This window comes from Cricetulus griseus, chromosome 3, assembly GCF_003668045.3.
Source record: "Cricetulus griseus strain 17A/GY chromosome 3, alternate assembly CriGri-PICRH-1.0, whole genome shotgun sequence".
Classification (NCBI taxonomy): domain Eukaryota; kingdom Metazoa; phylum Chordata; class Mammalia; order Rodentia; family Cricetidae; genus Cricetulus; species Cricetulus griseus.
Window position 1 is genome coordinate 181,396,046 of NC_048596.1, and position 13,089 is coordinate 181,409,134.

General features: G+C 48.1%; 1 protein-coding gene across 3 annotated transcripts; it reads left to right on the plus strand.

Annotated features, from left to right (window-relative positions):
• The first annotated feature begins 2,810 nt into the window (after nt 1-2,810).
• Ces3 (carboxylesterase 3) lies at nt 2,811-11,479 on the plus strand. Of its 3 annotated transcripts, XM_027405770.2 has the most exons (13): nt 2,811-2,901; nt 3,887-4,091; nt 4,198-4,336; nt 4,500-4,633; nt 5,364-5,517; nt 5,631-5,735; nt 6,864-6,956; nt 7,060-7,200; nt 8,504-8,584; nt 9,733-9,880; nt 10,828-10,977; nt 11,106-11,184; nt 11,284-11,479. In XM_027405770.2, the coding sequence occupies exons 1-13, from the start codon at nt 2,811-2,813 to the stop codon at nt 11,477-11,479; spliced, it is 1,716 nt and encodes a 571-aa protein (XP_027261571.1). The 3 variants fall into 3 exon arrangements, with proteins under 3 accessions (XP_027261571.1, XP_035298508.1, XP_035298507.1); XM_035442617.1 differs by lacking the exon at nt 10,828-10,977; XM_035442616.1 differs by lacking the exon at nt 7,060-7,200.
• Nucleotides 11,480-13,089: the final 1,610 nt, after the last annotated feature.

The following is a 13,089-nucleotide window of genomic DNA, read 5'->3' on the forward strand; positions in this document are numbered from 1 at the left end:
GAGAAGCAGTGATCACTGTGCGCTGATTCCTTGGGTCAGGGTAAATGCTAAATATGCCAGTAAAGTCACTGAGAAGGGATTCAGACAGCACACCTGGAAAGCTAGCCTACAGAGGCCATGGCCAGTTTTCAGGGGGCATTACAGGCTGTTTAGGATTGAGGCCCATATCACTCTCTCAAGGAACTCCTGGGCACAGCCTGGGTTATTTATAATCCTCGAAGCCTTCTGAAACTAGGACGTGAAATTTTAAAGACTTTCCAAATAAGATAAGTGACCTTGAAACTGGATTTCAACTACAGAGTAGGGGACCTTGGAAAGTGCTAGTTTCCAATGCATTTCAAATGAAAAGGAGAAATGACTAAGTAGGAATGCACTGTGCAGAACCTCAGACCATGAACTGTAAAGAATGAGGAATCTTTAGTGAGGTCCTAGGCAGGTGAGAGTCCTGAAAGCAAAACTCACTCAAAGTAAACACACGTCCTTGCCTTTGTTCAAATAACTCCCTTCACCCCAACCAAAGGTCACTTTCGTTTCTCCATCGGTGAACGTGCTAACTGTTAACCCACTGGACTTTCATCTACTGCTTCCACCTTCCTGCCGGCTTCTCCAGTCACAATGCTGTGCTCCCTTGTCATCATTCCTAACATCTCTATTGGACTTGTGACTGCTAGGAACTGTCTCAGCTGCTGCGGGGGTGTGAAGGGTTCCTGGCATCTTGGAGAAGCTTCAGAGGCAGGATTTCTCTGTTCCACACTCCTGTAGGATTCTCCTTCCCCAGCCTTGTCTGGTCTTGCTGATTGGGTGAAAGGAAACTTCTAGGAGAGACTAGAAGGAGAGAAAGGAGAGCCACAGCAGCAGATGAGCTCAGCTTTGCTGTAAGGGAGAGAGAGAATGAGGCAAAGAGCAGCTTGGGTAGTAGTATATAGTTCGTTTGTGGTACCAGGGATTGACTGAGGCCTCACACATGCTAAGCAAACATTCTACCACTGAGCTATAGTCCCAGATTGGAACAGGATATATGTCTTAGATGAGGGTGAGTTTGCAGCTGTTGGGAAACACACCGTAGAGGCTGGAGATGGAGCAGAGATAGCCCAAGGAAGATAAGAGGAGACTTGGGGCCTGTGTCCATGCATGGATTTCAGATGTAGGCTAGGATGAGGCAAACAAGGATAATGTAAGAAATTCTGTAGTCACTTGTTTACAGGCACTGACTTGTTGATCTTGAACAAGGGTGACTCTAAATTTTCTGCTTAAACAAACATGGAGGACCTTGCCTGTACAGCACTCAGGATGTGAAAGGAAGAAGAGCATGGGTCTAAGGCCACCCTGGGTTAACTGTGAAACCTTATATTAAAAAAATTCATATGGGGCACTAAAAAGAAAGCATAGTGCTTAAGAGCACTGGCTACCCTTCTGAAGGACCTAGGTTTGATTGCCAGCACCCATAGAGTAACCCACAACCCTCTTTTACTCCAGTTCTAGGGGATCCAACACACTTTTCTGACCTCTGAGGACACTGTGCACAGACATGCATGTGGGAGAACGCCCATACATATAAAATAAATGAATCTTTTTTAAAAAATACACACATATGTATCATTTTAGGATAATAGGAAGGATGTCTTGTGGACATCTCAGAAATCATAAGTGATGCCCCTCCTGTAATAACAGTCAAGACTATTCTTCGTTTTAAAGGCTGGGCTGGGATTTCCTCTACAAGCTCAGTGAACAGGGTTACCCCAGGATTCCAATATCCTGGTGACCCCCTCAGCAGCTTCTGTAGTCATGGTCCAAGCAGGCTCAAGCCACACTTAATCCCCAGCAGAACTTTATGGTGGGCATTGCACTGGTACTATGCATATTCAGGATGCCAGTAAGGGTAGCTTGGTGTATTTTTAAAAAGAATGAAGCCAGGCAGCAGTTTGCTGCAGGCTGAGTTCCTTCGGTGTTCCCTCAATAGGTTAATGCCTAAATGGAGCCAAAATGGCTACCTGGGGATCCTATAAAGGTCGAGAAAACAACAATATGCTACCTAGGCTTGAAAAGCTATAAACCCCAACACATAAGCCTATGAAAAGTACCAACATGGCTGGGCAGTGGTGGCGCACGCCTTTATTTCCAGCACTGGAGAGGCAGAGGCAGGTGAATCTCTGTGAGTTCAAGACCATCCTGGTCTACAAGAGCTAGTTCCAGGACAGCCTCCAAAATCACAGAGAAACCCTCTCTCAAAAAACTCAGAAGAAAGAGAGAGAGAGAGAGAGAGAGAGAGAGAGAGAGAGAGAGAGAAAGAAAGAAAGAAAGAAAGAAAGAAAGAAAGAAAGAAAGAAAGAAAGAAGAAAAGTACCAACATGTACCAGCAAAGCAGGGGGTCTTAGAGCCATCCCTCATCACAGTGTACACAGATGCTGGGCTGGGAGACTTAGGGAGGTCTCTGTGCTTCTGGGTTTCAGTCTAGATTGGAGTGATTACTCTTTTCTACTCTTCTGGTCCTCCTTTTGGGAATAGGAATTTATCTTGAGTCTTACAGGAAGCTCAAGAGTCTAACTGACCTGGAATTCAGCCGCTGCAATTGTAGGAGTGCAGCACTACGCCAGGCTAGAGCTGGTGTTTGAACACCAGGGGACGCCATATCAGCAGGCCTCGCCAGAAGACACTCCTCATTCTGCTCTGGGAGCAGCCAGAGCACAGGACACTTATCTCCAGAGCTGGCCAGCAACAAATTAGGGCAGAGCAAGTTAATTTTTACAGGATGGAAGGCACTATAAAAGGCAAGTCCTCCCTGCTTTCCACAGCTTCTTCCACTGTCAGTTATGAGACATATGGGGACAATGGTACAAGCTGGGTCCAGCATCCTAGTCTGGGTGGCCTGTCTACTCCTGGAATTTCCAGCCACAGTCACTGGTAAGACATGCTCCCTGAACTTGTGAAGTGGGTTTCTGGCTCGGTAGGAAACCTGAGAAAGGAGGAGACAAGAGTGAGGCAGGGACCAGTAAGAGTGAGCAGCCCTCTCAGGGAAGGGGTCCAATATAGAAGAATGCAGGCACTATGTAATCTCCTGAGCAGGGGGTCTCAATATCTGTATGGTCTATGGGGGGTAGGGGCTTGTGATGGGGATGGTGTTTATTTGCTTTCTAGTGACTGAACCCAGGGCCTTAACATACTAATCACCACTGAGCTATATATCCAGTCTTATCTTTGGTTTTAAAGGACACAAGTAAGACAAGAGTGTCATGAAGGAAGCTTACTCACAGTTCCCTGAAAAATGGAGGTACAAATCATCCCATAAGACCATACAAGGACCAGATGACAGAACAAGTATGGAGAGATGGGGACAGACTCCCTTCTTGTTTTCCCAAGTGGGCAAAAATAAGCAATGCAGGCTAAGTGGACTTAAAATAACCGGGCTCCAGCTGTCAAGGCATCTGGACACAGAAAGTAACAAGGCTGACTATCACACCATATTTAGCATGTGATTAACCTGAAGCTCAAGTGGGCAGCAGGTCTGATTCAGTCTAGAAGTTGTGACACAGGTAAGGAAGAGGAAGTTAAGGACGATCATGGAGATAGGAGCCGTGTGTGCTAACTTGTAATCCTGGCACTGAGGAGGCAGAGGCAGGAGGATCAGGGGTTAAGAGCCAGCCTCCACTATGTAGCAAATTCAAGGCCAGACTGAACTTTCCCAAAAACAAACAAATAATAATCAAGAAAGTAATCATTTGCTGGAGAACTCAACCATGATACTGTGTGGAGAATGCTCAGAATAGAACCCCACAAAATAGGCACTAGAGAAACAAATGTTCCTGCATTCTAAAAGTCCATCTTTCCTCTATCCCCTCTTGGAGGCTGTAGATTCACCCAGTGACCTCTCTCTCTCTCCCGATCTCAGGAGCCAATGTCACTCACCCTGAAGTGGATACCCCCCTGGGTCGTGTGAGAGGTCGGCAGGTGGGTGTGAAGGGTACAGACCACCTGGTGAATGTCTTCCTGGGCATTCCGTTTGCTCAGGCACCACTAGGGCCTCTGCGGTTCTCAGCCCCACTCCCACCACAGCCCTGGGAAGGTGTGAGGGATGCCAGAACCAATCCCCCAATGTGAGTACCCCTGAAGGAGGTGGGCAAGAGGGCAGGGTGGTGCCAATGTCTGGACACCGGGGTGTGTGGAGCTAATAGCTGGCTCTGGCATCCCCCTTGGCTCCAGGTGCCTGCAGGATGTAGAGAGAATGAGCAATGGCAGATTCACCCTCAACGAAAAGCTTCAAATCTACTCTATTTCTGAGGACTGCCTGATCCTCAACATCTACAGCCCCACTGAGACCACCGCAGGGGCCAGACTGCCGGTATACAGTCCAGAGAAGCCCTTCCAGCTCTACCATGTCCCCTACCTCTCTATACCCCCATTTCCTTAACACCCCAGAAGTCCTTAGAATACCCTGGCTGGCTGCTAGATGGGTGGCTGAAGTCCCAGAAGCTGGAGACACTGACTCATAGCCATTTCTACAGGTCATGGTATGGATCCATGGGGGCTCTCTGGTAGTTGGCTCTGCCACCTCCCATGATGGATCAGCCCTGGCTGCCTATGGAGATGTGGTAGTAGTCACTGTCCAGTACCGCCTTGGGATCTTTGGCTTCCTCAGGTAAGATAGCCAGCCTGGAAAAGGACATTGCAGTCCAGGAAGGTCTTCTCATGAAAATCTAAGAGTATGGGGGTTGAGGGTATTATTCAGCCAGTAAAGTTTGCTTGCCATGCAAACATGAGGACCTGAATTGGGGTCACCAACATCCATATAAAAGCTTTATATGGCTGCATATGTCTGTAATCTAGGCACTAAGTAGTTAAATAGAGACCCTGTTTCAAAAACTAAGAAGCAAAGCAGTTAAATGGGATGCCTAATATTGCTCTCTGGCCTCTATGTGTGTACACTTGACAGGAATTCATACTGAATGCACCACACACACACACACACACACACACACACACACACACACACACACGAGAGAGAGAGAGAGAGAGAGAGAGAGAGAGAGAGAGAGAAAGAGAGAGAGAGAGAGAGAATATCCCAGGGCTCCACAATGGGAAGGGGCCAAATCCAGAACTGAACATTGAACTTGAGCAAAGGGTGGGGTAGAGTCCTAGCAGGGAATGGGGACAAAGAGCAACAAGCTCCATTATCTATCTGAGAGCCAACTCTGACTGGCTGCCTTGCTACATCTGCCCACACCTTATACTGGGAAAACAGGTGCCCATGGTGACTCAACCAAGCCAGGACTGGGGAACAGAGGAGTGCCCAATGCCCTGGTGACTGATTCAAAGCAAATATGTCTTGGGAGCTTTCTGTGCTAATCACTGCCTTGCCCTGCCCCTAGCACCGGGGACAAGCACATGCCTGGCAACCGAGGCCTGCTAGATGTAGTGGCTGCTCTACGCTGGGTACAGGGAAACATAGCCCCCTTTGGGGGTGATCCCAACTGTGTCACTATCTTCGGTAACTCTGTTGGTGGCATGATCGTCTCGTCCCTGGTGAGTTACCACAGAGAAGTAACTATTGTGGCCAGGTCTGAGAGGTCTTCTGGTGCCCTAAGCCTCCTAGTTCCTCTGCCTGCTGACATCATCTGTCCTCCTTGCTGTTCCAGGTCCTGTCTCCAATGTCTGCAGGGCTTTTTCACAGAGCCATATCCCAGAGTGGGGTTGTCATCAACAAGATACTGAAGGAGATAAACCCATGGCCTGAAGCTCAGGTCTGCCTTTCCTTCACTCTCTTATACTAAGTGTGCCTCAAAACCCAGCCTGGGCTAACCTTTGGGTCAGGTGTGTAGAGTCAGGAGTCACCACTAGAGAGTCACCAATAGGCTCAGAAGCAATGACTACTGCAGTTCAAGAGGTAGCCAGTCAGACGTGGCTTTCTGGAGAAGGCCACCCTGAGCAGGTTACTCTGGTCCTTCTGTGGGGGCATTTTTAGGGATTTCCCCATTACCCAAGGGTTCTTTGGGAGCCTTCCATTTCCAGCCATGCTGTTGCCTAAGAGGTTCCTTAGGAAAAAGAGTAGCCAGAAGAAGCCACAAAGAAGTTCTCTAATAGGAACTGTGCGTGCAAAAGCTTCAAGCATAAGACAAAGTGATCGGTCATAGAAGCAGGAAGCTATCAGGTAGAAGCCAGGGCACGAAGTGAATGTACTGAAGATGTGGAGGGCAGTGTGGGAACCTGAAAGTCCATGCCTGAGAGTTAGGGCAGGATGCAAAGGACTACAAGTGGCAGGGAGACAAATCTAAGCCACGTGGAGTGGAAGGTGGGATGGAGAGAGCAACCCTGGAGGTCAAAGGCCAGGGAGATGGTAAAGATAGAGTCTAGGCAAGCTCTAGAGACACTAATGGGGTAAGTGACGAGAGACTGGCTCCAGACCCCGGCTGTGATGGAGGAGTGAGCAGTAGCAATGGGTTTGAGGGACAATTCAGCAACCGCAGCAGGACACATTGCTTCTTATCTGCCCAAGAGCAGCAGCCTAACCTTCATCTCACCATAGAGAGGAGAGATATTTCCTTACCACAAATTGCAGACCTCCTCTGTCTCTCTGGAAGCCATCCCTTCAGCCCCCCCCCCACTCCAGACTCAGCACCCCTTCTATTCCCTGCCAGACATGCCCATGCATATCCTTACTGGAACCACAAACTATTACTAAACTAGAAAAGGACACAGTTCTCAGATGGATGAAGGGGACACAGGAACAGGAATCAGCCCCCTAGGTTGGTAGTTGGTCTCTCGGACTAGCCTTGGACCAAAACAGTGACATCACAGCTCAGTAAAGAGAGCAGTAGTCAAGAAGTGAAGGATGTGTGTCTAAGAGGCAACATTCTTCTGTCTGTCCTCAGACCTTTGCCAACTCCTTGGCCTGCAGCTCCGTATCCTCAGAAGAGTTGGTACAGTGTCTCCTGCAGAAGGAAGGAAAAGACCTTAACAAGCAAGTATGTCACCTCTTTGAAGATGATGACAGACAATGACCCAGAAGGGTCCTGAATCAGTAGGCTGGGTCCTGAAAGTGGATCTCCTGCCTTGCTTTTCTTGCAGAATAATGTGAACATTTCCTACATCACCAACGACTCCTTCTTCCCACAAAGCCCAGAGAAGCTCCTAACAGAGAAGCAATTCCCCACTGTGCCCTACCTCCTAGGAGTCAACAATCATGAATTTGGCTGGCTCATGCTCAAGGTGAGTGTCCTCTGGCCATGCTCTTTAAGGCCCTGCTCAGGCAGTCTTCTCTACATCATCACCACAACAGCCATGCTTCAAGCACTCCGGTAACTCCAGTTTGATAGGTGAGAAATCTGAGGGTCAAGGTCACTCAGCTTCATTTCACCAAGCAAATGTTCCCTGTGTTGAAGATCTAGCTTTTGCAAAGTAGTCTTCGGGGAAGTGCTAACCTATAGCGCATTCTTAATGGTAGCTGGTTGATAAACTATGCTGCTCTGAGCAACAGGGGAGTGTGACTCTGTGCCTGAGAGACTGACTGACTAAGACTTCCAGCTCTTGAACACCATTAAGCCACTGGGGACATGATGGGCCAAGTAACCATCCAAAGGTGGGGGCAATGGCAGAAGACATCTATTATCATGTATAAAGGGCTGGTAGCAAATATTTCCCTTAATCCTAGAGACACTCCTAAGCAGCACAAACTCACTAGCCCTCAGACATTGCATACCAGCATCTCACTAGCCTTCAAGGTGGGTAGACTCGGCCTGGCCCAGATCTTTAGTTATACATAATAGGAGCCATTCCCCACTGAGTCCAGGCCATCCAAAAGTAATCAGCCAACATCTAGAAGACAATAGAAATTCTGAGCTCTTGGAATTCGTGTCTGGCTAGAGCATATTTCTGGAATATTAAGTGGGCCCGACAGTGAACCATGGGGGACCCTAGCCCAATCCCAGCACACCCATAGAAAAGCCAGGTAGGCGCTGGATGCCTAAAATCCCAGTGCTGGGGAGGTGAAGACAGGAGGATCCTGCAGCTCACTGCTCAGCCAGGCTAGTCAAACAGATCAACTCCGGGTTCTGTAAGAGACTGTCTCACAAAATAAGGTGGAAAGAGATTGAGAAAAACAACCAACATCAACTTCTGACCTACACACACACACACACACACACACACACACACACACACACATATACATGTGCACAAAAACACACACATGTTCACACAAATGCACACATATATGTGCACATAAATACATATACATGGAGATACAAAAGAAGAAAAATATTAAATAAATATTCTCCTCCCCACTGGTACTGCCACTAGCCTCTAACCACTGTATGCAATGCCACTGTCCTAGGCATCTCCACTATTAGCAATTAGGAGTTTCTCAGTTATGGTTTGTGTGCTGTGGATTTGACCACCCAAGGCTCTACAATGAGTTTGTAATCACTGGCTTAGGAATGCCCTCCTGCTCAGGCCTGAGGGCAGAGGACACTGATTGAGCTATACTGAGAAAACCTGGTGTCTGTCCCTACAGGTCTGGAATATGCTGGATAAGTTGGAACATTTGAGCCAAGAGGACCTGCTGGAGATTTCAAGGCCCTTCTTGGCCCTTATGGTAAGGCAAGAGGAAGGAGGGAGGGACTGTTGGGCACCTAGTACAGTGCTCTCTGATCCACTCCCAAAGCTGCTTACCAGCCACCAAATCTCCTGGCCCAATTGATGAGTCTTAATTCCATTAAAATTAAAGAGACCAGGAATGGTGATTGTGGGCTGTCATCCCAGCATTCAGGAAGTTGAGGCAGGAAAATTACAGAATATTTAAGGTTACCCTATGGGTTACTTAGTGAGTTCTAGGCTAGCCTGGACTACAGAGTGATACTGTCTTAAAAAATAATTAGTTTGAGGTAGTATGGTTCTCAAAGGAAAATCAGCAGCAGCAGCAGCATTGTCTGCATGGAGACGACCCCTTCATGAACACAACCTGCATGCCCAGGCCTGTGTCATGCTCAGCAACTAGGCATCCATCCTCTTTGGTTCTCATGGTAGCTCTGTGAAGCAGAAACTGTCACTATCCCTGTTGCACATTTAAGAAAGTGACCCCAGAGCACAAATGTTAAGATCCTTTTGTCAGGTATGGAGTCAGATGGACCTGGGGTCAGACAGATCCCAGCCCTAGTCACCTGTCCACTTTTCCGGGTCCCTCAGAGCACACAGCTCCACTTCACATGGCAATGATGCTTCCTGCTCACCTGAGCTGCCCTGGGGAGACTGGGCACTACATGTGAAGAGCCGACCAGATACCCAGGCAGCACCTATGTGTGCTCTCTTCTTTGGAAACCCCAGAGCCCTCTCCTTCAAAAACCTTGTTGCTGTTCTCTGGAATTATGAGGCACCCCATTTGTTGCTTATTTCCAGTTAACTTCTACCTAGCATCAGCTTCCAGACCACACTCTGTGCTGCAGACCTCACATAGGCTTCCCAACAACTTACCAGACACTGTCAGAGCAGTCCAGACACCTGCCCGATGTGATACTGACAGTGACCACAGGGCTAACACTTAACTCTACACTTGAGCTTATCCTACCCAGACACAATCTATTAATAAAACACCCAGGGAGGCAGGGTGGGGTAGATGGATGGCTGTCCCCTGGAGCATGAGCCCCGGGATGTAAAAAGAAGCTGTGGTAGAGGATGTGAGAATCTGTGGGAGGTTTGCCAAAGCTGTGGGACCTGAACAGACCTGAGCCTGACCTCTCACTCCAGGATATGCCCCCTGAGATTATGTCCACCGTGATAGATGAATACCTAGACAATGGCTCAGATCCACCAGCTACAAGGTATGCCTTCCAGGAATTGCTAAGTGATATCGTGTTTGTCATTCCTACCTTGAACTTCTCAAGACACCTCCAGGGTAAGCCAGCCCCTGCCACCTGCCCTGCCTTCCCTGTACCATCACAAGTAATGATGTCGCTGCTGGTAGATAGAGTCCTCTGATGCCTTGCATCCCACACCTGCTGCCATCTCCAAGCCCTTTTTCTTTGAGATGTAGCACCACAGAAGTGGGTGGTACCTCTGGCAGATGAAACAGAGATGCAGAGAGCTAAAATGACTTACCAAAGGTCACCAAGCAAGACCCATCTCTGATTCTTTCTTGGGGAATCATTCGGTCGGTGAGAAATTTGGTCCTCTTTAAGTGCTTCTCTTGGGAGATGTCTTGCTTCCCCTGAACCTGGCACAGTCCTATAACAGCCCCTTAAGTCACAAGTCTTAACTTTGTGACTTCAGGCAAGAGGTCTTCTCTGGACTTCACTTTCATCATTTGCAAAGGGAAAACACAGTGATGATTCATCTAAAGCAGTGGTCCTCAGCTTTCTTAATGCTGTGACCCTTTAACACAGTTACTCATGTTGTGGTGACCCCCAACCATAAAATTATTTCATTGCTACTTTGTAACTATAATTTTGCTACTGTTATGAATCATAATGCAAACATCTATATCTGATATGCAAGATATCTGATACGCAACCCCAATGGGTTTCGAACCACAGGTTGAAAACTGCTGATCTAAAGGTCATCCTGAGTATGGAACAAATGATACAGCACGCAGAGCTGTGCTCAGTCAGGCAGGGGTGGTGACTTCCATGCCAGCATTTAGAAAGTGGAGACAGTAGGATCAGGAAGAGTTCAAGGTCATCTTTGGCTACATAGTAAGTCAGAGGAGAGCTCAGGAATGCTTGATGTCTATCTCTGGTCTGCACCGTTATGATGATGATAATGATTGATGTCACTGCAAGCATGTGCTTCCAGATGCCCTGATTTTACTGTGGGCACCTAACATGAATCCTGCCTTCTCTGTAGATGCTGGGTGCCCTGTCTTCTTGTACGAGTTCCAGCATACACCCAGTTCTTTTGCGAAGTTCAAGCCAGCCTGGGTGAAGGCTGACCATGGGTCGGAGAGTCCCTTTATTTTTGGAGGTCCTTTCCTCACAGATGAGAGCAACCTCCTGGGTAAGGACAGACAGACATTCAATCCCAAGGTGGTCTTTTGAAAACAGAGGTTTCCAGTTTGTACCAGGGATCTTTGGTCATAGTCTAAGCCTCACCTGGCCCTGATCCAGATCTCTCCCTCCTTCCAGCCTTCCCAGAGGCCACAGAGGAAGAGAAGCAGCTAAGCCTGACCATGATGGCCCAATGGACCCGGTTTGCATACACAGGGTGAGTAGGTGGTGGCACATGGCAAGGTTTGGGCCTCATATTTGCCCCTACCCAGGGCATGGAATCAAACTCTGGTTCTCATTCATTCCTCTCACCCAGGAATCCCAATGGCAAGGGGTTGCCACATTGGCCCCAGTTAAACCAGTTAGAACAATACTTGGAGATTGGCCTAGAACCACGGACTGGGGTGAAGCTAAAGAAGAACCGGCTACAGTTCTGGGAAGAGACACTGCCCAGAAAAATCCAAGAGTGGCACCAACAGCAGAAGAGCAGGAAAGCTCCAGAGGAACTCTGAGGCAAGACCTACCAGGACCTTCCTGGCTGGGGCCAACCCAAGAGTGGTGGAGTCACAGCAGGGCAGCCTTTTTCTGTTTCTGCCCAGAAACTTTAACCTGGACCAGGCTGATGTGAGCACATGTTCCTTAAATCATTAGCCACTGCAAGACAGGTATGGTGCACTAGTGAAATGTCACCACACTAGTTTCTACCTCCGGACCCTTGCACAAGCTCCTGCTGATTCCTGAGTTGTCTTCAGTCCTTGCTCTATGGCAAAATCCAGCACATTACTCAAGCTCTTCGGTGCATCTGTTCTCCTGGGAAACCTCCTCTACCTTCTCTAGGACATGTGTGCTCGTTAGAACCCAGTCTACCATGAGCTCACATCATCCATGTCTGTGCCCTTGCGCTCCCAGAGAAGGCCTCTGAAAATGGAAATAGACAACCTCACTGTCACCCACAGCAAAGTGAGGCAGGACCTAGAGACAGGGAGTGTTCATAAATAAATGACAGACACAATCTATAATCATGGATTCTAGATTTTAACCCAGACCCTTCAGGCACCAAAATCATGTTCCATCCCCCACAGATGTCCACCCTGGCCAGGGAGGTAACCTCCAAAGGCAGAGTTCTGTTGAAGTAGAAGTTTTGGGTCACAGAGGTCCTAGCTTCAAACAAACCTAGCACCTAGAAGCCTCCAGCCAGGACCTAGTCTCCTCTACTGATTTGCCCTTGCTTCTGCACAAGGAAGAACAGGATCCAGCCAGGTCACCCTCACCAGAAACTCTTTACCTTCAGGGCTGGCTTCCAAGCTTATAGACCAAGGGCAGGAGCTCCTCCCAAGCCTCCCAGCAACAGAGGACAATCCCAACAATCTGCCTGGCCCCCATGGGACCCACTAGGACACAACAGTGAAGGTCAAGACAAGGGCTCTGAACTGATACAGCAGTCAACACAGCCCTAGGACACCCACTGGGGCCACAGGTTTTCCTTTTTTTTTTTTTTTTTTTTTTTTTTTTTTTTTTTTTTTTTTTGGTTTTTCGAGACAGGGTTTTCTCTGTGTAGCTTTGGAGCCTATCCTGGCATTTGCTCTGGAGACCAGGCTGGCCTCAAACTCACAGAGATCCGCCTGCCTCTACCTCCTGAGTGCTGGGATTAAAGGCATGCGCCACCAAAGCCCGGCTCACAGGTTTTCAAAGTAGGATATTCATGTCCATTTTAAGAATCAGTGTATCATGCCCTTAAAATATCTAGATTTTGAGACTGAGGAGGAGGGTACCCAGTCATAGAGTATCTACTCAGTGTGCAAGAGAGACTGTTCAATGCCCAGGCCACACTTAAAACAAATCTGGATTTTGAACAACTTGCCTTGTCCCCACTAGCCCATCCTATGAGCCACAGTCTAACACATATCTTCTTGGTCAGACTGTACCATAGCTGCTGATGGCTCCATGGAAAACATTTGTACTTGGGCAGTTATGTCTAGAAACTCACTTTGAACAAGAAGAGATACAAAGCAGATGGGTTCTGAGCCCTGTCTCTCTCTCTCTCTCTCTCTCTCTCTCTCTCTCTCTCTCTCTCTCTCTCTCACACACACACACACACACACACACACACACACACACACAC